The sequence below is a fragment of the Gymnoscopelus braueri genome, assembly GCF_963280865.1.
Source record: "Gymnoscopelus braueri genome assembly, chromosome: 7".
Taxonomy (NCBI): Eukaryota; Metazoa; Chordata; class Actinopteri; order Myctophiformes; family Myctophidae; genus Gymnoscopelus; species Gymnoscopelus braueri.
Window position 1 is genome coordinate 734,266 of NC_137608.1, and position 26,961 is coordinate 761,226.

Consider the following 26,961-nt stretch of genomic DNA (forward strand, 5'->3'; position numbering starts at 1 on the left):
TCAGGAAGAAACAAGAGACCAGAGCAACTGTAAAGTGTGGCGTGAGGTACGATCTGAACGCATAACGTCATCAAATTTCAAACAGGTTTGCTCCAGGCGCTCAGACTTTGCGGGTCTTGCCTCTGCACTACGCAAACAGAAGTCCATCCAGACAAGTGACATGAAGAGAGGAATCGCGCTCGAGCCGGAGGCAGCAACGAGGTACTCTGAAGTCACACGCCACCAGCTTTTCCCCAGTGGGTTTTGGGGGAATACAAATGCCCCCATCTAGGATGCTCACCTGACAGGAGTCACAGATCTGAATGCAGACCCCTGCAATGGCCTTCTTGAAATAAAATGCCCAAATAAGGACAGCTACAGGAGTTGCCCATAAAGGGATGGTAAATATTCTCTAAAACATGGCCATGAATCAAATCATGGGGCAAATGGGATTGACAGGAGTAGAATGGTGTGATCTGTTTATCATGTGCAAGGACGATTACCATCTTCAGAGAGTCCACTTTGACCACACATTGTGGGAGGGCATGAAAACATCACTTGCTAAGTTTTTTTTTTAGAATTTCCTCCCTTGGCCAGTAGATTCAACAGCACAAGTTTGGAACTGATCACATCACTGATGACATCTCACCATTATCCATTCCTGACTGAATAAACATTAAGTTTGAAATCATCTGTCATTCATTCTTTCAGGTTCCTACAGGGCTATCACAATTTAGTCATGGTTTTTGCAAAGGGAATTTTTAATTCTGGTCCAGAAGTTCAAGGGTATTTCTTGTTTACTATTCATCACAATATTGCATTTTGAAATAGCATGTCACATACTGTAAGTGCCATGGATACCTGATTATGACAGTGTAATGGAAAGAATATTGGCTACTCGGTTTTAAAGACAACATTTGTGTTTAACCTTTTTCCACAAGTGATTTGAAGTATTGCAATCATGGTGATACAAAGAAAACATTTTACAAAATGATTTTATTTTTTATGAAATTCAGAAATCATTTAATATAAAGTGCCCTTTCCTTTCACACATTCACTGCCAGAGGTTTTCTAGAACAGGCTGCAGCCAGTGCCAGGCATTTTGACCATTCAGACTCATCTTTGAGGACCCACAGAATATTCTGTGTTATGACTATGAACACATGGAATATCTCTCAAAACAAAGATTAGAATATCTTCTTTCATCTGGAAAAGAAAGTGAGTTGATAGCATGCCCTTTTTCTTTAGATTCAGAGTTATGAGCATGTTAGTGAGAGAGACACGTTAGATAGTCCATGAGCCAGAGCCCCAAAATTGAGCAATGATTATCGAAAGAGTGGCCAAAACCAAACCTATATTAAATTGTTCATAGGGTCAATACGAGTAATTAAATATATGATAACCTTTCCACAGGAGCAGCTTTTTCATGGTTATCACACATTTTGTTATTTTCCCCATACGTACATGACAGGTGAAAAAATGACAAAATTAAAAAAAGTGTTATCATAATGAAACTTCCTGAGTTGATTACTTACATGAAGGCAATGATTTATCGTATTACAAGTTTTCTGAAATTGTATATTTAAATATGCAAATTAGGAATTAGGAAAATATGCCCAAACTTTCCAGAATCAACATTGGAACATTGGACAAAGCCAGAATCAACATACTTATTTCATTTTGTTAAGATGTTGGAGTCAAAGGTTTTTAACGAGGGAATATTCAATATCTGGCTCAATTTTGGGGCTCTGGCTCATGGACTAATTAGGCTGTACTAGGCTCTTGTCAGCCCTGTAGCCCCTTTGCACTTGAGATTAACCAATGTGTCCACGGGCAATAGTTTTACATGAGTTTGTGTCCACCGGCAATAGTTTTACATGAAAATGTCTAGGCTATAGTGCAGTATTGCCCCGTACAACCTAACAGAGCCCAGCACAGCCCACCAGAGCCCATTACAGCCCACCAGACCCCAGCACAGCCCAGCACATTCCAGCACACCCAAGTCCTGCCCAGTGGGAGAATAGCCTAGGGTATGGGGGTAGTTATATGACTGTACTAGGCTATAAAGGGCTGGGTCCAGCTGGAATAGGCTAGACAAGAATGTTCTATGCCTTACTAGACTCTAATAGGCTCTATTAGGCTCTAATAGGCTCTTGTCAGCCCTGTAGCCCCTTTGCACTTGAGATTAACCACTGTGTCCACGGGCAATAGTTTTACATGAGTTTGTGTCCACTGCCAATAGTTTTACATGAACATGTCTAGGATATAGTGCAGTACTGCCCCGTACAGCCTAAGAGAGCCCAGCACAGCCCACCAGAGCCCAGCACAGCCCAGCACATTCCAGCACACCCAAGTCCAGCCCAGTGGGAGAATAGCCTAGGGTATGGGGGTAGTTGTATGACTGTAGTAGGCTATAAAGGGCTGGGTCCAGCTGGAATAGGCTAGAATCGAATTTTCTATGCCATACTAGAGTCTAATAGGCTCTATTAGGCTGTCCTAGGCTCTTGTCAGCGCTGTAGCCCCTTTGCACTTGAGATTAACCAATGTGTCCACGGGCAATAGTTTTACATGAGTTTTTGTCCACCGGCAATAGTTTTACATGAACATTTCTAGGCTATAGTGCAGTACTGCCCCGTACAACCTAACAGAGCCCAGCACAGCCCACCAGAGCCCATGACATTCCACCAGAATCCAGCACAGCCCAGCACATTTCACAACACCCAAGTCCAGCCCAGTGGGAGAATAGCATAGGGTATGGGGGTAGTTAGATGACTGTACTAGGCTATACAGGGCTTGGTCCGGCTGGAATAGGCTAAAATAGGGTGTTCTATGCCTTACTAGACTCTAATAGGCTCTATTAGGCTCTTGTCAGCCCTGTAGCCCCTTTGCACTTGAGATTAACCACTGTGTCCACGGGCAATAGTTTTACATGAGTTTGTGTCCACCGGCAATAGTTTTACATGAACATTTCTAGGCTATAGTGCAGTACTGCCCCGTACAACCTAACAGCCCAGCACAGCCCACCAGAGCCCATTACAGCCCACCAGAGCCCAGCACATTCCAGCACACCCAAGTCCAGCCCAGTGGGAGAATAGCCTATAGGGTATGTGGGTAGTTAGATGACTGTACTAGGCTATACAGGGCTGGGTCCAGCTGGAATAGGCTAGACTAGAATGTTCTAGGCCTTACTAGACTAGAATAGGCTCTATTAGGCTGTACTAGGCTCTTGTCAGCCCTGTAGCCCCTTTGCACTTGAGATTAACCACTGTGTCCACGGGCAATAGTTTTACATGAGTTTGTGTCCATTGGTAATAGTTAATGCTGGCTGTGTACACATGTCCACTTCCAATAGTTTTGGAAAATAGCCTGCCACCCTGTGGAATTATGCTTGAACTGCAGAAAAGGACCCTAAATACAAAAAAAGGAAACAAAAATCATCCGTGGGACTGATGGGCGAACAAGTGGTATCCACACGCAGAGGGGGGCCCAGAAGACATTTAGAGTCCCCCCGGTGAATTTTCACACCCCCACAGACTGTACAGTGGAACCCAGAAATTGGCCGTGTCCACAGGGCATAGGGACTATGGCTCGTGGACACAAAACGCGATAAATGTAATAATAATAATAATAATAATAACTTGTTTGTTCGTTCGTGTCGGTCTACACAAACAGGAAGATCAGCCAGGAAGTGATATTATAAAAGTTCAATAAGCCCGATGTTCATCCATGGTCCACAGTCTGTTGTCTCCTGCATTCACACAGATTAGTGGCAGACTCTCACATGCAGATAGAGCAAGTCCAGAGCGAAGTCGAAATGAAAATGCTCAACTGTTCTGCAGCTACTAAACTGTAGTAATGGAGGAAGAGAAAAACGGAAGAGAAAGTAAAAGTAACACGAAGCGACTGCCTTGTGTGAAGTCATAACTTCTTCCTCAGAGGTATAAATCAGAGCCTTGTATTAGAGAGTTCCGCCAAAGAGGGGGCAGAAACAGTGCCGGTCACATGGTTCATGTAAAATGGAAATAGTTACAAACGCTCATAGACTTCAGTGAATTCCGTAAACTTCCGGTTTAGGGCTTTGTCACTATTCGCCAATAGACGGCTATGTAGAAGACCTGGCCCGATGAAGTGATCGGAGGTGACGCAACTCTCCTTGAATGGCTCTGGTATAAATAGGCTTTCAACCGATGCAGTGGTGGAGAACGTCTACATATATTTACTCAAGTACTGTACTTCAGTACAAACGTTTTTTAAATATATATTACTTGAGTATTTATAAATGTCAAAATGTCATGTACTATTTACTCCACTACTTCTCGGAGGTAAATATTGTACTGTGTTTTACTCCACTACAATTATTCAACAGCTATACCGTAAATTTCGGACTATAAGCCGCGACTTTTTTCCCATTTTTCGACCCTGCGGCTTATATAACGGTGCGGCTTATCTATGGATTTTTACAGCTAACGGCCACTAGGGGACCTCCTAAATCTATGGATTTTACAGGTTACAGTCCACCACTATATAAATAAAGTTTATTATTATTATTATTATCTAATGTTGGCCCCCCCCCAACCCCCCCGGGGCTCCACTCCGATCCCCCCCGCCACCGCGCACCTCTCGGTCCGCACACCGCTCAGAAAAAAGAAAAGAAAAGTATTTTGTTGCGTGTCTAAATCACTTTCTCTTTTATCCCAAATGCGTCCCAATCAGTACCCACCATAGAGGCAAGGCAGGCGGCCGCCTGCCCAACTAAAATCTAGCATCCCCTAGAAAATAAAGTAAAAGACTGAAAAACAGGCAGTGAAAAAAATCTCAAATGCTTAAATGTGGAATAAATAATGGACCTTGATATGAAAAAGGTTGAAAACCAATGGCCTAGAGGAGAGGGGATGAGAGGGGAGAATGAAGAGACGGACAAAAACGACAGAAGAAAGTGGTTGTCGCTAGTAGTCTACACCCTCCCCAATACCGGTTAGGGTTGGCAGTGACAGGGACTATACAGTACATAATATTGTCTCTGTCGGGTGGAAACCTCATAGAGCTTGTAGATCTAGTTTTGTTGCTTTTGTGTGACGCTGTAGGATGAATATTAGAAGGTCATTCATTTACACCACTGGAGAGAGAGGCTCGCCGCTCGCGTCGCAAAAGCCAGTGTTGTTAATTCAGCCAAAATCATTTGCGTTTCAAATCGTATTGTTTGATCGGCTGGTGATATAACTTTACAGTCACAAGGTATTTATAAACATACTTGTGTGGATGACGGTGACGGAGAATTTTAATGAAGTCTGGATCTGGACGCGCTGCGCACTTCTGTGTTGCTCGCACAGACAATGTGTCAGCCCGTACAACATGTGGCGCGCGGCCAGTGTTGGAAAGTAACTAAAGTAATATGTAACTTAAAGTAATATTATTACTTTTTCCCAGTAACTAGTAATGTAACTAATTACTTTCACGTTTTGAGTAATATTATTACCTTTACTTTTTTTCAAAAAGTAATGTATTACTTTTTTTCACGAGCCTTGGTGGTACTCTGGGTTTGAGTGTGTTTATTTGATCCTGTGTTGTTTTTGGTCAATTGATATAATGGTAGACTGGTTGGGATCCAGTTGCTATGCAGGCTGCTTGCTGATCCGGTCTAGAGCGGATACGGAAACATTGCGCACTTGTCTATGTGTGAATTATCAGCTGCGGAAGGGCGGGCCTTAAACCGGATCAAACAGTGTTGCCATGTCTGCTTATTATAAGCGACTTGTTAACCAATGAAGACGCGCCGTAAGCTTGTAGGTTGGCTATTTTCAATATATATATATATATATATATATATATATATATATAGGTCACTGACTGTGGCATATATATATATATATAGAATACATTTTGTTTAATAAACAACAGAAGTTGTTCAAAGGTTGTGTCTCATGATGAGTCATTATCTGTTTGCGCCCAGGTGTTTGAATTTGAAAATTGTTTTAGGCAAAAAATACATGAAATACATTTAAAATACTTCCAAAAAAGTCCTTGCGGTCTTGTTTCCATTGAGGTCCTTAGTATTCAATTCATAGCCAAATGGTCTTCATTTAGTCTGTAAGTTATGAATTCATACACAGTAAAAGTCTTAGTGTTAATATAATTGAAATGAGTGTACAAATAGAACCAAATGGACCCGTCATGTGTGCAGAACACTTTTCAGAGTTAAATCAACAATGAGGATTTTACAATGTAGGCTGCAGAAAAGAGAAAAAAAACTACTGCTAATGTTGAAAATGCAAAGTCAGACTTTTGGGGAGAAAGGATGCAATTACTGGGGGCGAGAAAAAAAAGTAACTAAGTAATAAGTAACTAGTTACTTTTGGCAGGGAGTAATAAGTAAAGTAACTACATTACTTTTTAAACAAGTAATATGTAATAAGTAACATATTACTATGTTGTAGTAACTATTCCAACACTGCGCGCGGCCAAGACTGCGGTCCACGCTCTGCTCTTACTTTTTATTACTGATTTTATGTTAAAACTAAATGTTAAAAAAGGATTGATCAAGTGATATTACTCAAACAGAGAACATAACCTCTCCAGAATCATAGTCAGCAAAGTTTCACAGCGTGCTGGTTAGAAGTGCTGCATAGAACTGCTGGAGTGGAGTACTGGAATAGAGTGCTTTGATCGGAGCGTTTGATCGGCATTTTCGCTGCGATGCGATTCGATCTCAGTATACAGGACAGCAGACAATATCATACAATATGAAAGGAGCTGCGAGCCTGCGACCACCTTGCGAGGAGATGTACGCTACAGCCAATGAGAGCACATTACAGCCACATGGAAGGTCGGTGGACCTGACCACAACAAACAGATCCCCCGCATAGTTACCGTCCAGTCCTGTATTAAGTTAAACATTATTATAAAACAGAATGAGAGTGAGCGAGCGTGCTCAAAGGGGGGCTGTTTATTTGAGACTATTGCACAGAGATAGAGAGAGAGACACACAGAGAGCGAGCGATCTGTGTGTGTGTGTGTGTGTGTGTGTGTGTGTGTGTGTGTGTGTGTGTGTGTGAGTGTGTGTGTCGTTGACGTTGTCTGTGAGTGTTGCCAGATTTTGCGAGAGAAATAAGCAAGAAGGTTTGTGAAAACTAGCCCAACAAAAGTGACTATGAGCACTTTTAACCTATATACAAATACATTGGATTTATGAAAATAGCCGATCTACAAGCTCACGTTGTAGATAGGCTATTTTCAAAGAAGAACATATTGGAGAAAAAAAGATCTTCTTAGTGAACTATCCTACAGTGTGTAATCCCTGGTCGGGGATCAATCTATAGTGTGAAAACCACAACGATATATGACAGCCGATTTCAATAAATAAACTGCTGCAGTGTGTAATGCTTAACGATCAGACGACCCCTGACCACTTTAAAAGTCCTACAGTGTGTACCTGCCCTTAATCGGATCGCGGCATCTCTACTTGTTTGTTGAAATGTTAATAAATGGGAGCTTCCCCAAACAGCCATCTCTTTCCCGACAGTCCCCTCTGTGCACGGACCCTTACATATGGTAATTAAACATTAAAACACCTGCGGCTTATAGTCCAGTGCAGCTTATATATGTACAAATCATTCAATTTAGCTGCTGCGGCTTATATTCAGGTGCGCCTTATAGTGCGAAAATTACGGTAGTTACTAGTTAGTTTGCAGGGTTAGATTATTGAAAAATACATCTTTTGTTCCTCAAGGAACCATGAGGGTTCCTGGACCACACTTTGAGACCCACTGGTGTAGCAGAGTGTTTCAAGAGAGCCAACATGCACAATATCAACACCCTGACTCTGTTTGACCAGAATGGAACAGAGCCTTCATTAGTATCATTCGGTACAGGAAGGAAAGAGGGCCTAATTTCTCTCCAATAGCCCATGGCTGCTGTGCATAGAGCCTATGGTAGTTACAACACAATCTGTATGCATGCTAGTTTGAAAGGAACCTGACATGTGGAATGATTGTTTGTTTGTGTTAATTGATTTTGGATGGATTGTTTTTATTTTTACACATAAATTGGAATAATTGGAATTGTTCGTTTTTTTCACATTTGCCTCTCATATGAGACAACTGCGATTTAATGTCAGAAAAAGACAGAACACACACGTCCCGCCACTAAGAGTTGTAAACTTGTCGTTTTATTAAACATAATTACACGTACCACCGATACAAAATGCTCACATACCATTAATAGGCTACCGAGTTTCCGGCCGACCCACCATTAACATTATAGTAGGGGGTACTAACCACCAAAACTGGCCAAATCGTTACGCGGTGGATAAAAGCATGAAATTTGATACAGATGTCCCTTGGGTCATCCTTAAACATCCTAGAAGGGGTGCCCAAAAAAATCTTAAAGAGGAAGTGAGTTATGGACAAAATTCAAAATGGCCACCTAAACTGTTGACCGTTGACTCAAAAGACACCAAAATAATCTCCAAAAAGCATAACATTTGGCACATATGTCCCTTGGGTCATCCTAAGACATCCTAGAAGGGGTGCCCAAAGGAATCTGAAACAGGAAGTGAGTTATTGACTAAATTGAAAATGGCCGCCTAGTGTTGTCGATTGACTCAAAAGACAACTAAAGAATCTCATAAAAGCATACAATTTTGCACACATGTCCTTTTGGTCATCCTAAGACATCCTAGAAGGGGTGCCCAAAAAAATCTTAAGCAGGAACTGAGTTATTGACAAAATTGAAAATGGCCGCCTACAGTGTTATCTATTGACTCAAAAGACAACTAAAGAATCTCATAAAAGCATACAATTTGGCATACATGTCCCTTGGGTCATCCCAAGACATCCCAGAAGGGGTGCCCAAAAAGATCTTAAACAGGAAGTGAGTCATTGACAAAATTGAAAATGACCGCCTACAGTGTTGTCGATTGACTCAAAAGACAACTAAAGAATCTCATAAAAGCATACAATTTGGCATACATGTCCCTTGGGTCATCCTAAGACATCCTAGAAGGGGTGCCTGAAATTATCTGAAACAGGAAGTGAGTTATTGACTAAATTGAAAATGGCCGTGTACAGTGTTGACAGATGATGCAAAAGACACTCATAAAAAATAATCTCATAAAAGCATGACATTTGGTACAAATGTCCCTTGGGTGATCTGAATGCATCCTAAGGGGTGCAAAAAAAAAAGTTTTAATAGTCTCAAAATGGAAAACACTCCTCCCACACGGGCTGCACTGCTACAATATTCAAATCGAGCAGCCAATCTGGCATTTGGTCCAGAAGCCTGAAAGCTATGCAATCTCTACCATCTCCTGACAAATATGGATGGATTAAAGTGGCTGATTCGTGGACACCTTTATGGACACTCTTGCCAGAGGCTGCTTAAGTTTGTAGAGAACTCAAGTGTGGCTGCAAAGCTGAGCCCTTCTGTTTGAGAAAGTGTAGATGCCGGGATGCTGGGTTACCTTGCAGAGCATTATGCCAATGTGCTGGTAATTGCGAAATGGCACACATGAATACATGTAGTTACTAAACACTAATCACAAAAAACAGTAATGATCAAGAAGAAAATACATGAGAAGATAGAGTGTAAAACAAGCAAGAAGATGTAGAGTGAAAAATAAATAAGATGCAGAGAGTAAAATAAGAATATGCAGAGTAAGATGAGATGCAGAGTAAAATAAATAAGAATATGCAGAGGTAGATAAATAAAGAAGATTCAAAGAGTACAATAAAAAAATAATGCAGAAAGTAAAATAAATAAGTGATGTAGAAATGAAAACAGAAGGTAGACTACAAAATACGGCAGGTTATGCACTGCATAACCTGTCGTATTGAGTCTGCATAATATGCAGACTGCCATGGTCAACTGTTTAAACAGCCATTTAGAATTTCTTCAACATGGTCCCTTCCTAAAAAGTTGAATAAACAAGCAAACAAACAAATAAATAACCCCTTCTAGGATATATTAAGAAGCACTCAATGTACGTACCAAATTATACACTTTTATGACGTCCCTTTATGTTTTCTTTTGTGTCAACTGCTTTAGGCGGTCGCTTCCTGTTTAAAACCTTTTTGGGCACCCCTTGTAGGATGCGTTCAGATCACCCAAGGGACATTTGTACCACATTTCATGCTTTTATGAGATTCTTTAGGTATCTTGCATCATCTTTCAACACTGTAGGCGGCCATTTTCAATTTAGTCAATAACTCACTTCCTCTTTCAGATTATTTTGGGCACCCCTTCTAGGACGTGTTAGGATGACCCAAGGGACATATGTGCCAAATTGTATGCTTTTTGGAGATTCTATAGGCTTTTTGAGTCAATCGCCAACATTGTAGGCGGCCATTTTCAATTTAGTCAATAACTCACTTCCTGTTGAAGACTTTTTTGGGCACCCCTTCTAGGATGTCTTAGGATGACCCAAGGGACATGTGTATCAAATGTCATGCTTTTATCCGCCGCGTAACGATTTTTCACTTAGTGCCCCCTACTATTACAGACACATAAGCAGAACGCCATAGCATGGAGTAGAGCATCTCCTTGTCCCTGATTCTGAAAACAACAAAAATGCTGGAGCTTGCACAAAAAAACCACTTCTTTACACCTGTAAACCTGTGGTGTGACAATAAAGTTTATTTATGCATAGAAGCATAAATGGAAAAACACTGTAAAGAATAAAGCAAAGTTAACATGATCCAGCAGCAGGTAAATAATTAAACAGCATTATGGTCTACCTTGCTTTCTTTAGTGTGAACTGTGAAGAATGATCTTTCAAATGTTACATCCCTAAATTATAAATATCAATTGAACTGTAGGCATATATGATGAAATTAACGTACGTAAATAACAAACTTTTCACCAACTTAATTTATGATAGATAATAGATGATGACTGGATGACTGGATGAAGACTGGATTTAGTTTAATTTGGTGAAAAACTGAATCTATTACTAACAAGGTGATCAGCAATCAGATATATCTGTATACGTATTGTTGTCAAATCCACAGAAAATGTATTTTTTTGCTTCTATGTCTTGTTGGCACTGCGACCCATGATGGACTTCTTAGTGTTTCTCTCAGGTTTTAACATTATTGTATAACACTTTGGTGCAAACAGCGCCACCAAAATCCCCAAACTAGATGCTAAAATAGCAAATACCTCCACTACATCTGCATATTTGCCTGGAGAGCTGATATATGCTGGGATGAAGGCTATCCACACGGCACAGAAGATCAACATGCTGAAAGTGATTAACTTGGCTTCATTGAAGTTGTCTGGAAGATTCCTTGCCATGAATGCTAAGACGAAGCTGAGGAGTGCCAATACACCAATATAACCTAGTAACACTGCAAAACCAACTGTTGATCCCACCGCACACTCATAGACTATCTTATCACTGTGGTAGTGTGTGTTTTTATGAGGAGTTGGTGAGGCAGACACAAGCCAGCATGCGCAGATTATTGCCTGGATGGAAGTAAGAAAGAGAACTGTTCCCCTCTGCTGCATAACTCCAAACAACTTCATGATGTCTGCACCCCCAGGCGTGGAGGATTTGAACACAGCCAGCACCACCATAGTCTTTACCAGGATACACGAGACACACAGTACAAAGCTTATCCCAAATACTGCATGCCTCAGCTGGCAAGTCCAGAGTCTGGGACGGCCAATGAACAGAAGTGAACACATGAAACACAGTATCAGTGACAGCAAAAGTTGGAAGCTGAGTTCTGAGTTGTTGGCGCGTACCATGGGTGTGTCACGATGATAGACGAAGATTCCCAGGACAATCGTACATATAAGTGTGCCTAACAATGAGATGGCTGTCAAGGAAATACCCAGGGCCTCATGGTAGGAGAGGAACTCCACACTCTTAGGGACACAGTGGTCACGCTGGGGACTGGACCAGAAGTCCTCTGGACAACTGGTGCACTCTACAGAGTCTAACAAAGACAGCAAGGTTAAACGGACACACAAGTAAGGTATTGTCCTGAAGATAACCTACATTGTTACATCCTACTATCGTACTATCTTACTGAATCCGGCTATCCCACTATGTTGCAAAGTTATGAATGACTTTGATTTAAACACATAGCAAGCAGCACACCCACTGAGGCTGGGCTACATGTAGTCTATATAGACTGGTGCATCAATAACTAGTGTGTGTGTGTTCAGTAAAGCACAGAGACTTTAAATACAAAACAGTCTCATCAATTGTGTCATTAACAACCCCACTCAGCAAGAGTCAGCATCCTAGTTACATGGCCGTTCTCAGGCAGTTTTCTCCACAGTGTGTTATTTGTGGTATATCATTATGAAAATGACTGAAACAGATTTTTAACTTAAGCTGCATGGCCTATGGATCTGTAGTGGCAGTTGCAGTCCCATGTATCAAGTCTGCACGTAGTTTGGGTAAGAACTAGCCCTGAAACATGACTGTCAGTCATACCATGACAGTCATGGTGCCGAGTCCCCCTGGTCTAAAGTTGTGTTTGATTTTTTCACATTGCCATCTCTCACATAAACATAAACGTTCAGATTTCAAATATAAAGTGCTTACCACCGAGCCACGGATGTTACAAGGCGATGCGGACCGCGATGAGTACCCGTATCTCCCGTATTGTTCAATAAAAAGCATTTTAATCCCATCGCCGGCCATTTTCTTTTTTCTTTTTTTTTTGTTTTGTAATGTATCAGAGTGCAATACACCTCCCAACCATTAGTGTCGCATGGTTGAAAGTATCGGAGACAATTTGGAGAAAATGGCCGGCGATGCGATTAAAATGCTTTTTATTGAACAATACGGGAGATACGGGTACTCATCGCGGTCCGCATCGCCTTGTAACATCCGTGGCTCGGTGGTAAGCACTTTATATTTGAAATCTGAACGTTTATGTTTATGTGAGAGATGGCAATGTGAAAAAATAGAACACAACTTTAGACCAGGGGGACTCGGCACCATGACGCTTGTATACAAGCGTCATGTGAACCATGGCTAGGTAAGAACATGCACAGATATGGACTAGTAAACCCTGAATAAACAGGGTATGGACTAGTAAACAGGATATAGACAAGTAAACCGGGTATAAACTGGATATGGACTAGTAAACCGTGAATAAACTGGGTATGGACTAGTGAACAGGGTATGGACTAGTAAACCGGGTATGGACTAGTTAACTGGGTATGGACTAGTAAACAGGGTATGGACTAGTAAACCAGGAATAAACTGGGTATGGACTAGTTAACAGGGTATGGACTAGTAAACCGGGTATAAACCGGGTATGGACTAGTTAACAGGGTATGGACTAGTAAACACTGGTATGGACTAGTAAACAGGGTATGGACTAGTTAACTCTTTGCCTGCCACGACAAGATTTCTCGTGGGATTCTGCTAAGGCTCAGCCTGCCGTCGACGAGAAAGACGAGATGTTGTGTTTTCAGTGGTTTTCCACCAGATGGCGCTGTTATCAACCGTATGAATGATGCTTTCACTGCCTGATGATGACAGACCCAGAATTGACGTCATTTGAAAAAATAAAAGCTCATTTATTTCCTATGGGGAAATCACTATATCTGCGTTCCTCTTGCTTTACAGCAAAAACAAGCTGCATAATTCAAACGGCCACAGCTGTGCAATGGATTACCCCATGCAGATATAGTTTCCCCCTCTACTACAACAACCTTGTACGTGTAATGAGGCGATCTCCGTAAGGACGGAGGTCACAGAGAATATTCCATGATTTTTCAAAGGTACAGTAAAATCGCAATTTTTCGCTGGCAGCAGTGGCACACTATTACAGGGCATGGACTATAAACAGGGTATGGACTAGTAAACAGGGTATGGACTAGTAAACAGGGTATGGACTAGTAAACACTGTATGGACTAGTAAACACTGTATGGACTAGTAAACACTGTATGGACTAGTAAACCCACCTGTGTGATTGCTGATCTCTCCCTCAGAACAAGCAATGCAGTCAAAGCAGCAGACAGGTTGTCCTTTCCTTCGAGCCAGATGGGTTCCAGGGGAACAGCTCTCACTGCACACTGACCGAGGAGGCTGAAGAGGAAAGTAGCAATGATCAATTTCAGTCTACAGCTGTGATTCCCAATATGTGGGCCACTATACTTATATGTATTGCAAGTTGGTCCCCAACTACTTACACTGTAAAAAAAAAACATGGACATCTTATATTTTCTTTAAAACCTTGATAAATGTGTTTTCATTGTCATACTGATAAAAAGGATTGATTAGAATAAACATGCTTTGAAAATGCACACTGTCCACTTAACAAGGCAGTTGAAATGCTTCTGTGTGGTCAAGTGGTCAGATGGGTGGTCAGTGAACACTTTTGATGTTTTCAAGTGGGCCTGATCCAGAAAAGGTTGGGAACAACTGGACTAAAGTAACAACATGAATTATTATAGAAAGCTGAAGTGACCTTTTTTGATTCAAAGTTCCAGAAGATTCTGTCTTCATCAAGGATGAGTTCTTCATCTCCAGATGCTGACTTCTTGACCACACCTATCTTCTGAACCTTTACACTTCCACCAGGAAGCCACACCCAGTTCATGACATCATAGATTGGTAAAGGATCACCATTCTCATCGAAGGATACTTCATCACCAAAAGATGTGGTGAAGTTGATATTTTCCAGGTAATATATGAGCTAGAAATTATGATGAACCAAATTATGGATGATAATAATAATAATAAATATAGCTGCAAGCAGCAATATGGGGGCCAATAAATGCAATATGCAGTATAGAAATAACAATATGCAATATGCCCAATAAGCCATATAGAAACATAATAGACTGAACTTGAGAGAAAGAAGACCATGCAATTAATAAATGAGCATTGGAAACAGCTGAGCAGAGTTCTGAGGGATTGTGGATATTAAAATGCATGTCATTATTATGTTCAGGGGTGCACATAACTGGTGCGCAGGTGCGCATGCGCACCCAAAATAAATAATGCGCGGCACATCAGACGACGCGAGGCGCTTTTGCGTACCAACAGCTGGGACAGAAATTTCCAAGCTTTTATTTTTTAGCAAAACTAAAAAATAAAAGCCTGGAGATCGAGGCTAGGAATTTACTTCCTGAAGCCACACTCACAGACAGGGAGAGGACGCATGCTGCACGTGATTGTGTGAGTGTCTCGCATCGCCTCGGCTCGCATTGCCTCGCTGCGTGCACGCAGCCAGCAGCGGCTGTTAGAGGCACTCGTCACCGATGATGAACGCACCGTAATGGTGCAAAAATGACCGTGAACGTCCCAATCTGACGGATAAAAACAGCGCAGCACAGGGCACCAACCTTGGGAGCTTCACCAAACGGCGTGAGAGAAAAAGAAACGGCGAAAATCGGCGGAATTTGGAAGCAGAGCGTCCTTTTCTCTCGTGCAGCACCCCCCCCCCCCCCGTTGACAAAACTGTCCGGTGGGCACCGTGCTGAATTCCACCCCCCCCCCCCCCCGTTGACAAAACGGCACGGGACCATTTATTTTGTGCGCACCAAGTCACATCTCCTGGTGCTCTTCTGAGTACTAGACCTAAAAAGTTATGTGCACCCCTGATTATGTTGCTTATATGGCAGATTTCAAAGACTTTACCAACTGTTTTATGTCAACTACACAACATGGACAAATCCTAGTATTATGCTACAGTTTTAGCCGCGGCCTGGATTCGACCTTGACCTTCTGTTTCCCAGTCGTCCTTTCTACCCATTAAAATACAACAGCCCTGTTTGAATTTGTTGAAAAGCATTACGTTTTTCCTTCTGTCATGCGCCATGCACTACAAAAAACGTCACAAAATTTAAATAAATACTGTCAAAACATAATTTCATCTTGTGTTTAAAAAGTGCACATACATTAATTAATGTAAAGTCATGATTTCTGTGCGGCAAATTCAATTTTGACTGGATAAGTAAGACAGGATTTGAACCAGGAAACTTCTGACTGATAGGTAGATACGCTACCGACAGAGCCATTGAAACCACAGAGTCAGGATTAAGAGAAAGGAGCCCTTGCAGAGCTATTTTTATGAAGCCATGTCCTCTACAATATTCATTGGCTTCATTCAGAGGCTAAAGTTCTTTTCACATACAAACTGTATTCTAGATAATGGTCCATAGATTGTGTGTAGAACGTAAATTGCAAAAAAATCCCAGGAGAAGTGTTTTTCAAGTGTTTTTCAAACTACTTCAAATGGTGGAAAATCTAATGGTGGAGCTTAATGGTAAAAGAGACAGGTGTATTCCTTGTGAGCAGAGGCACATATGTAATGGCTGTAGGCCAAATGAGGCCTGTTTTATGCCTGTGCGCAAAGTTCATCATTTTGAGCGATTACTATAGCTAGGCCTGGAGTGGCGGAAGAAGAACGCTAAGAAAAACAATAGAGTGCCTACGCACTACGTGTTTGCCCCCTAATAATAATAATGTATACAATCTTCACTAGTTACATTGGTTAAGACTGTTTTATTACACAATATAACCATGAACTCTATTTTGTGGGCAGTAGTAGTACAAAGTACAAAGTAGCTCTATATTCTGTTAGTAATCGTTTCTATAGAATGTGTGTTCAAAAACAGGGGTCTGTCTCCCAAAATACAACTTTTTTCGATCGATTAGTCACTCCATGGAGACTTGAATTCATGGATATTTTTTTGTTTTTGTTGCATTCCTAAGCCAATAATTTGATGACCAGCGGTCACTACCAGGACCGGTAGGCAACGGTTCCGGTAGGAGACACAAAGGAGACTCTTTGTGCTACCGGAACCGCTTTGGCTTAGGAATACGACAAAAAAAAATATATATCCATGAATTCAAGTCTCCATGGGGTGACTAATTGATAGAAAAAAAGTCATTTGGGGGTGAACAATCCCTTTAACAGAAAATGAATTCTCAGCTAGGGATAGAAATGTAATTCAATCAGTTATTCAATCACAATTTACTTATCATTCAGGATAATTAAGTGACATTGGAAGTGATTAAACAAATAAACGAGCAGACAAAATCGGAACTGGAACACAAGCTCATACATGGTCTTTGTGGGGTTCTCTCTCCTGATTGGATGAAATGTGTAATCCACCTGAAAATGTATTGTATGTTTATTAAAGAGCTATATAGAGACAAGGAGACTCCTGTTACTGAACAACCACTCAATGGCAATGATTACTATCAGTATATCAAGCTTGAGCTATATAACCTTTTAACAAAAACAAACAGAAAGGCCCGGACCGCTGACGTACCGGTCCGGCCACATAGACTACAAGGTAGCTTGGCGTTGCGGGTTTGAGTCCCGACCCCGATGGCCTTTGCTGCGTGTCACTCCCCATCTCTCTCTCCCCAATTCCTGTCAGCCTGCTGTCCTATCAATACAGCTTGGTCGCCAGAGAAAACGTTGTCACAATACATTTTGCAGAAACGTGCAGTGATACAATTTTTTATCCCAAAAACGTTGAGCGAGGTCCAATCGTCAATTTTCCGTTGCATATTAACAAACCCTAAACTTAACCCTAACCCTAACCCTAACCTTAAACCTAATCTTGAACCCTAAGCCTAACCATAAACCTAAATGTTGAAATGCAACGTACCTAAAAATTTAACGTTTTTGTGGTCCAGAAACATCAACGTTTCCTCTGACGATAGGGTTGATCAATAATAAAGGCATAAAAAGTCATTATTTTTCTTCTAAAAAACACATTTCACTTACTACCTTTACTGTATGTTCATTTACCTCGTCATAATAAGTAACCTGCCCAAAATAACTGATCTAAACACTGATAAAAATGTACTGCCAGGCAATTAGTATTACTATACATCACCATACGAACATTAATAATAGTTTTTCATCCAATTATGCATTTTTTCCCTAGCTTTTCACCAATGTTATATTTGCATTTTCATTATTATTCTGAATAAAAAATTGGTTAGAAACAGTAATAGGTGAACTGTGAATTAATATCACACCTGCCATGGTTGTATTGTCTGCAAACTGGCACAGCTGTGCCCAATGAAAGGCCCTTTTCCTGGCACACACCGCAACATGTCATGGAGGGCATGGGCCAGAGCATACACAGCCTGGTACGCAGTGTACTCGAACCTGAGGTCAGACACATCCAACAGTGTAGTTTCTGCTGTTCCTAGGTCCTCTTGTCCGGTACACACCCTTCCACCGGCATCCTCCCACTCTGATGGAAGGGGTGCAAATTTACACTGAAATGTGTGCTCCCAAAACTGCCTCACCTTAAGAAACACAATGAATACTTAACCATGGATCAAATACAATCTCAACGATTTTACGTCAACGACCGGGAAAGCATCTGAAAGCATCTGTCATTTTAGATTGCTTTGGCTATTCAAAAATAGCAGATATACAAGCTCATAGCGCGCTATGAGTTTATATATCTGCAATTTTTTTTTTTACATCCTGGAAATTTGTGCAAATCTTTGAATATATATATGATTTTTTGCTTCTGGAGGGTCCCTGGGAGGGGGGGGGGGGGGTCCGCGGACAAATAAATGACAAAAGTTTGAGAACCAGATATTACAGCAACGTAAGTTTTTTTTCAATGTTAGGATTTAGAAGACATTTGTAGAATCTTAAGAAGCAAAGATTTGAGTTAATTTTTTTTTTAAAAACGCTTTAAAAAACATATGGGCCTATATTAAAGATTTGCACAAATGTTCACGATATCAGATCTACAAGCTCATAGTGCGGCACTCTGTGAATAGACAAAGAAATCTAAAATGACACAGATGCATTCCCGGATTGAATGGGTTTAATACTAAATTAAACAAAAGACTCACTAGGTTATTTTCACGGCTGTTGTCAGGCTCGTTGTCGGGATGTATTTTCAACAAGAATTCCTTGAGACCCGGTATCTCTCCACGACGGATGGCGATCCCCAGGGTGCCTCTCAGGTACGGCATGAAGTGAGGAGTCTGGAGTCCGGGATATGTTGTCCAGGCCTCACTGGCAATCCATTGTAGACCTGTCACATTTTGCTTTACCACCTGTTGTGTTGAACAGAATATAATATGTTCTATATGTGTTTAGTCTAAAGCAAGGTTATTATAGTTAACAAAAACAAAATAGCGAAAACAAAAATGACCTAAACTGACCTTAATAAAAAACTAGAATACATTTGTTTTAACATTAACTAACTGAAACTGTATTGTGTGTTTACAAAACTAACTTAAATTATAGACACAATGCCCTTAGTTTTTGTTTATTTCGTTTCTGGGATGATATGAATTTATTCATTTTGCTGGACTCAAATTTGGTAGGTTTTCATTACACAATACTTCCCTTTTCAATCCTGCACCTGAAAAATAACCCAAAGTATAAAAAAAAACTAAAAATAACACTAAAACTAATAAAAACGAACTAAAACTATTAGCATTTTCAAAAATAAAAACTTGCAAATCTCAAATCTAAAAACAAATTAAAACCAACTGAATTAGAAAAAAAATACATTCAAACCTAACTAAACCTGAACTAAAATGAAAGATCCAAAACTATTATGACCTCGGTCTAAAGGAGTGATTTCCGACATGTTCCCAGTTTTATTCTTTTTCTATTTACATGTATGTATGCAGGTGAAATCCCAATCAAATACAAGATCTATTTTAGAGGGAGCCCTGTTCAGCAAGTGAGCCCCAAAATAAATGGCACGACACTTAAGATCTTAATGATAATAAAACATGTTTGTACATTGAAACATTTTTTAATTGTGATACCGTTAAATAGGATTGATTCATTGTTCATAAAATAAACATACTAACCCACCCATCTGACCATATAATGAAAAGCAATTGTGTTCCAATGGATCCAGTGGTTATTAATTAGTCATAAATTATTGTTAATTAACTCAATATTAATGGTAATATCGGTTAAATATTCATAAGACTTTATAACAATCATAGCAGTGAAATGTGTGAATGGTAATATTATTTGGTTGCTTATTGGGCAGCAAAGTAAGACCAAATAAAAAAGCAAAAGCAAAATAAGACAAACTTTAAAAAACTAAATAAAAATGGCTGTGCATTGAAATTGTTGAACTTAAAGAGAGTAATGAAATTGCAATGCAATAATAAAACGCTTGCAAAAACAAACAACAAAGCAAGCTGATTTGTCACAACTTCAATATAGCTTTTTTTCAGATGCCTTATATGAGTGGTGTAAAGTGGTCTAAAAGTACATGTACTCAAGCACTGTACTTAAGTAAAATTTTGAGGTGTTTTTACTTTACTGGAGTACTTTACTGGAGTAATTTTCAGTCCTTTTACTTCTACTCAAACTAGTTACTAGTTACTTTGTAGATTTTGATTATCATTACAAAACCCTTCAGCCCTATATATATTTCGGCCATTTGAAAATAGCAGGTCTACAAGCTCACAATTATAGAGCGGCTATTTTCAAATATACATTTTGAACTAAAATGGGACATTCTGCACAATGAGTACTTTTACTTTTGGTACTTTAAGTACATTTTGGTGCCAATACTTTTGTACTTTTACTCTGCACTTTACTTTTACTTAAGTAAAACATTTGAGTACTTGTGTTGTGTTGATGTTCTATTCATGTATCATAAGTTCATAACCCCAAACCTCCTCCGTGAGTTTAACCATATGGCCATCATGAGCAAATGCAATGACCACACGAGCCGTGGATTTCTTCATCACAGTGACGATCCTCTGAAGTTCAGCCGGGTCACTGTCCTGGGGTAGAACCTCCACGTACGCCAGACAAGCTGAGTCAGAGCGGTCCAGCTCAGACCGGAAGGATCTGGCAGCACTGTGTCCATAGTCATTATCAATGATAACCAGTCCTACCCAGGTCCACCCAAACCGCCTATTAATCTGGAGCATAGCTTGCACCTGATTGGATGAACAATGGAACAGTGTTAATTTTGACCAGTGGTGGAAATACTAATTTTTTTTACCTAAGTAAAAGTATCAATACTGCAATGTAGAAATAATCTGTCGTAAAAGTCTGGTATTCAGAATTTACTTGAGTAAAAGTACTTTTTACACTTGGTTGCATGCTGAAAATAGCCGATCTACAAGCTCACAACGTTGTGATCTGCTATTTTCAGAGCGCAACACCCGAGTGCAACCAAACATAAAATGACTAGTTCTACTGGATCTCTTCTCCACTAGTTTTTATTTTTTGATATAATTGTCAATATATTTAGTCTTAATAGTCATCGTAGCTTAGTTTTTATTTAGTTTTCGTCAGAGATTAAAAAAAAGATAGTCGCTAAACATTTTTCGTCATAGTTTTAGTCGACAAAATTAACACTGCAATGGAAGGACAAGTTCTTAGGCTCTTGTTCACATAGTGGTAAATGAGTGAATATCCTGCACAAATGCCACAAAGGAAAAGGCCTAATCATTCTCTTTTGACACTGCAGCTAACACACACACACAAGGCAAATGAGAGGCGATATCATGCGATATTCATTACACCCACTAGAGAGAGGTAATTGCCAGGTGTGTGCAGTGGTAGAAAAAGTACACAAATTCTTAAAAAGAAAGTACCAATACTGCAATATAGAAATACTCTGTTACAAGTATAAGTCCAGAATTCAAATTTGACTTGAGTAAAAGTACAAAAGTATTGGTATCAAAATGTACTTAAAGTACCAAAAGTAAAAGTACTAAACTGTTTGAAAATAGCAGATACAATTTGTAGATCTGCTATTTTCAAATAGCCTAGGTATAAAATAGGGCTAAAGTGGTAAATGTATGTATCATAATATCATAATTTATATCTGAAAAGTAACTACTGTAGTAACTAAAGTTTTCAACAAGAATTCCTTGAGACCCGGTATCTCTCCACGACGGATGGCGAGTGGAGTAAAAGTACAATATTTGCATCTGAGATGTAGTGGAGTAGAAGTAAAAGTATTGGAAATTGGAAATACTCAAGTAAAGTACAAATACCTCAACATTGTACTTAAGTACAGTACTTAAGTAAATGTACTTAGTTACTTTCCACCACTGGGTGTGTGGAACCTGAACTCTTTGATACAAACATCAGTTTTATGTGTGGCGGTTCACCTGGAAGGCATCGCTTGGGATTGTTCTAAAGAAGGAGGGGAACTGGTTCCGGTCACTCAGACAGGCGCAGGTGGCAGATTGACTGACCTGCAAAAGGTACAAGACAATCTGAAGTCAGTGATGGATTAAGTACTCACCCCTAGCCTGGTAAAACGTGAACTCACATTATCATGTGTTTTCTGCAGACTGGTCTGGCCCCAAGCGCTGGGTGGGCATTTTGCAGAAACCAAAAAGTGGAAGAACCAATCAGAGTCTCCGCTCAGGGCCCTGTGATTGACAAACGGCGATTTGCTCTTCCGTTTTTTGGTTTCTGCAAAACGCCCAACCAGCGCTTGGGGCCGTTCTTGACCCCAGTACTTCAGTCAAAGTTTAGACTCTCCTGATCAAATATTTCTCAAGTACAAGTGAAAGTTGCTTGGTCAAATTGAGTGCTTGAGATTAAAATACTTAAGTATTTCAAAAAAGTACAAAGTACATTTTCTTTTTAATATCAATGTTTTGCTGTATTAAAATGTAGACATTTTCCAAAAAACTAAATCTAAGATTTAGCAGAAATGTGTCACATTGCGATGCGTTGTGAGCTTGTAGATGTGCTATTTTCAATATATTTAAAATAGGGCATAAGCGGTTAATTCTTGATATACTTTTTCCCTTCCCAGAAATGTCCGGGAGTCAATATTTGTCTTTATCCAAAAATACAAATACTCAAGCAAAGTACAGATAGATACTCAAAAAGGACAGTGGTGGCTCATGTCCATATAGCGCGAGTAAGTCTGCGATTGTCCATGATTTTCTATGCGACGGCATGAAGGACTTATAGCAAGTTAATAGAAGAGCAGTGGTGTAAAGTAACTAAGTACATTTACTTAAGTACAATTTTGAGATATTTGTACTTTACGTGAGTATTTACAATTTCCAATACTTTTATTTCTACTCCACTGCATCTCAGAGGAAAAAATTTTACTTTTACTCCACTACAATTATTTGAAAACTTGAGTTACTAGTTACTTTGCAGATATAAATTATTATATTATAAAACATACATTAACCACTTTAGCCCTATTGTATGCCTAGGCTATTTGAAAATAGCCGATCTACAAGCTCACAATGCGTTGCATCGCGATGCGTTGTGAGCTTGTAGATCTGCTATTTCCAAACATTTTAGTACTTTTACTTTTGGTACTTTAAGTACATTTTGATGCCAATACTTTTGTACTTTTACTCAAGCAACAATTTGAACACAGGCCTTTTACTTGTAACAGAGTATTTGTACACTGTGGTATTGCTACTTTTACTTAAGTAAAATATCTGAATACTTTTTCCACCACTGATCCAGAGGCTGAGGCTCTCTGTTGCAGAGGATCAAAGCTAATTGCAAACAAATCATTTGACGGTCGCTTGGAAGACACGGACTGGACTCCTTGGGCTGCATGGCCACGCCATCTCACACTACACTTTTGCCTCACACACCGTAAAGGCAGTGGACATAAACTGTATATTTGATGAACATTGTGCTCTGTAAATATTGACTGTGGAACTGTGGCATTTTGGAATGTGTGGACTGGATTTTGGGTGTGGGCTGGGACTTTTTCAATACATTTCATCGAACTGAGATTTTCTGTTTTGTTTTCTGTGTGATTTGTTCTGTTCTGTTTGGTTGAGTTGAAGGTTAATATATTTCTTGTATTTAATTCCATGGTTCATTTGGTTAAATGCTAATGTTCTGTAAATCTTTTGAAAGATTGACTTTATAAAAATACAAAACAGTTTTGTCTCCAAACTGGACTGGAATCGTGTTAGGCATTGTCCAAACTGGCACCCCAAGTACACTCAAGTCAATTCGTTACAAAGTAAAAGGCCTGCATTTAACATTTTACTTGAGTAAAAGTACACAAGTTATTGGCATCAAAATAGCCTATACTTACAGAACCAAAGTGAAAATGTACCCTCATTTTGTATTGAACTTTTTTTCCTTCAAAATAAATAATGAAAAAAATATATAATAATAGATAACGTCAAACCTCTTTGAAAATAGCTGATTTACAAGCTCACAGCACGTTGTGGTGTGACTCGTTGTGAGCTTATCCGGATAGATCGGCTATATCCGGATAGCTGTATAAGAATAAGGATAGGTATAAAATAGGGCTTAAGTGGTTAATTTGGGTTTTGTAATACAAATCAAAAAAGTAACTAGTATCTAAAGCTGTCAAATAATTGTAGTGGTGTAAAAAGTGCAATATTTGACTCTGAGATGTAGTGGAGTAGACGTATAAAGTATTGTAAAATGGGCATACTCAAAAAGTACCTCATAATTAGTAGACAAATATTATACTTTTACTCCACTACAATTATTTGAAAACTTTAGTTACTTGAGATTAGAGGTTGATTTTGATTATTATTACAACATACATTAACCACTTCAGCCCTATATACATTTCGGCCATTTGAAAATAGCCGATCAACAAGCTCACAACGCGTAGCATTGAACGCTTGTAGATCTGCTATTTTTAAAAGATCTGCATACACTATATACATTTGGATACTTTGGATACTGAAATGGGACCTTCTGCATAATACGTACTTTCTACTTTTAGTAAGTACTTTAAGCACATTTTGATACAGATACTTTTGTGTGTTTCTACATTGCAGTATTGATACTTTCACTTAGGTAAAAATTTTGAGCACTTTTTCCACCACTGCTAACACAGACGCATTGTAGTCTGACCTTCTGAAAATCCACTTCACCCTGTCTGCTACATGCAACAGTGTAAAGTAACTAAGTACATTTACTCAAGTACAGTACTTCAGTAAAATATCTGAGTACTTATTCCACCACTGGCTCCATGCTCTGCCTGCATGTAAATATGTTCTATGCCTCTCAACATGTGAAAAGACTATACAAATGTTATATTTGTAAATACAGCAAATAACCAATATTAAGCAAATATAATAATTGGTGATGGTAAAAGGGGGTTTCAAGTAATGAACAGTAAAAGTAGCAATACCAAAATATAAAAATACTCTGTTGCAAGTAAAAGGCCTGTGTGTTACTTGAGTCAAAATGTTACTTGAGTAAAAGTACAAAAGTATTGGCATCAAAATATACTTAAAGTACCAAAAGTAAAAGTACTAATGTTTGAAAATAGCATATCTACAAGCTTGTAGATCTGCTATTTTCAAATAGCATATGTATAAAATAGGGCTAAAATGGTTAATGTATGTTTTATAATATAGTCATTCATATCTACAAAGTAACTAGTAAAGTTTTCAAATAATTGTAGTGGAGTAAAAGTAAAATATTTGCCTCTGGGATGTAGTGGAGTAGAAATAAAAGTATTGCAAATTGGAAATACTCTAGTAAAGTAAAAAGTAACTCAAAATTGCAAAATGTATTTAGTATTAAAATACATGTATTTAGTTACTTCATTCTACACATCTGGAACTTACCATGGGCACTCTGTACAAACCCATTACACTAGAGATGGCAATAGAATTTGTTGAGAAAGTATCGCCCACGATTCCAAGCACTGGAGGAGAGCCAACACAGCTCTCATCCACCTGAAACTGCTTCTCTCTCCCGCTGATCAGTGACAATGCTGCACGGAACCCGACTCCCAGCGTGTAACAGTTATCATAGATACTGTACCCCAGAGTCACGTTGGGCAGCAGGCTGGGGTTTCTGTTGATCTCACTGATTGCAAAAGCCATGGTCTGGGCCCATCTGAACCCTGGAATGTAAAAACTAAACACGCAAAATCCCTCTTTAGGGCACGGTCACACCGCACGTTTATTTTACCTATGTTGCGGAATCTGCCAATGCTTTGTCAATGCAAGTGTGCAGAGTGTGTGGGGAGCAATCAATTGGCATAACTACTAAATTGGGAAGATTAAAAAATTGCTTTAAAAATATATATATTCAAAGATTTGCACACAATTTCATGATTTTTCTAAAATAGCAGACCTACAAGCTCATAGTGTGGCACTCGGTGCCGCGCTATGAGCTTGTAGATCTGCTATTTTTGAATAGCCAAAGTGTGAAATAATAGTTAAAGTGGTTACACAGATGCGTTCCCGGTTAATGGGTTAACTTTGCATATTTATCTTTGTAGAAGCATACAATATATATATACATACTATATCAAAACTGTTCCCTGTTCTCTTGCCTGTTATTGTATGTGTGATACTTACCCAGTACAAGTAGGGAGCCGTGGCTTGGAGTTGAAAGACAGCTTAGGGTAGACAGGGATGTAGTGGGTGTGAAACAAGCCACCCAGAACCAAATCCCCAGCCTTGTAAATACTGTTGACGTTAAACTGTGCCTGTAACTCACAAGAGGAAGAGGAAGATGAGGAAGACAAAGGAGAGAATGAAGAGCACAATATCAAGGTCATGTACATCATGTGTGAAAGCAGGTTTATGTGTGGAGAAGCCCTCATGACTGTCCTCCTCTTGTCTAACACACCTCCCCCCTTCTCTAAATCCATTGTCCAGTTGCTACATTTTATACACAATCTGTGCCATCTCCTGTACCCTGTACTACGTAATCTTTCGCAACGCCCGTCAGTGCTGTGCCATACCCTGTGCCACTATGTAACCTTTCACAACGCCCGTCAGTGCTGTGCCATACCCTGTGCCACTATGTAATCTTTCACAACGCCCGTCAGTGCTGTGCCATACCCTGTACGGCATTACGTAATCGTTTTACAGCTCCCATCTGGTCAGAGGCAGTAGAGGCAGGTACGTTAGCATATCTTTAATTTCAAAATAGTGTGTGTGTGTGTGTGTGTGTGTGTGTGTGTGTGTGTGTGTGTGTGTGTGTGTGTGTGTGTGTGTGTGTGTGTGTGTGTGTGTGTGTGTGTGTGTGTTGGACGTGATTGAAAGTTGTCCAATGCCTGCTCAAGGATTTCCTTCTCTT

General features: G+C 39.7%; 1 protein-coding gene across 1 annotated transcript; it reads right to left on the reverse strand.

Annotated features, from left to right (window-relative positions):
- Positions 1-11,001: 11,001 nt before the first annotated feature.
- On the reverse strand, positions 11,002-26,735 carry LOC308088279 (extracellular calcium-sensing receptor-like; the record flags this gene model as incomplete). The annotated part of the gene is made up of 10 exons (XM_080432680.1): positions 11,002-11,915; positions 13,907-14,030; positions 14,413-14,640; positions 17,949-18,169; positions 18,803-18,995; positions 20,592-20,861; positions 22,047-22,133; positions 25,494-25,686; positions 26,235-26,365; positions 26,724-26,735. 10 exons carry the CDS (start codon positions 26,733-26,735, stop codon positions 11,002-11,004), a joined length of 2,373 nt encoding a protein of 790 aa, XP_080288806.1.
- Between the last annotated feature and the right edge of the window lie 226 nt (positions 26,736-26,961).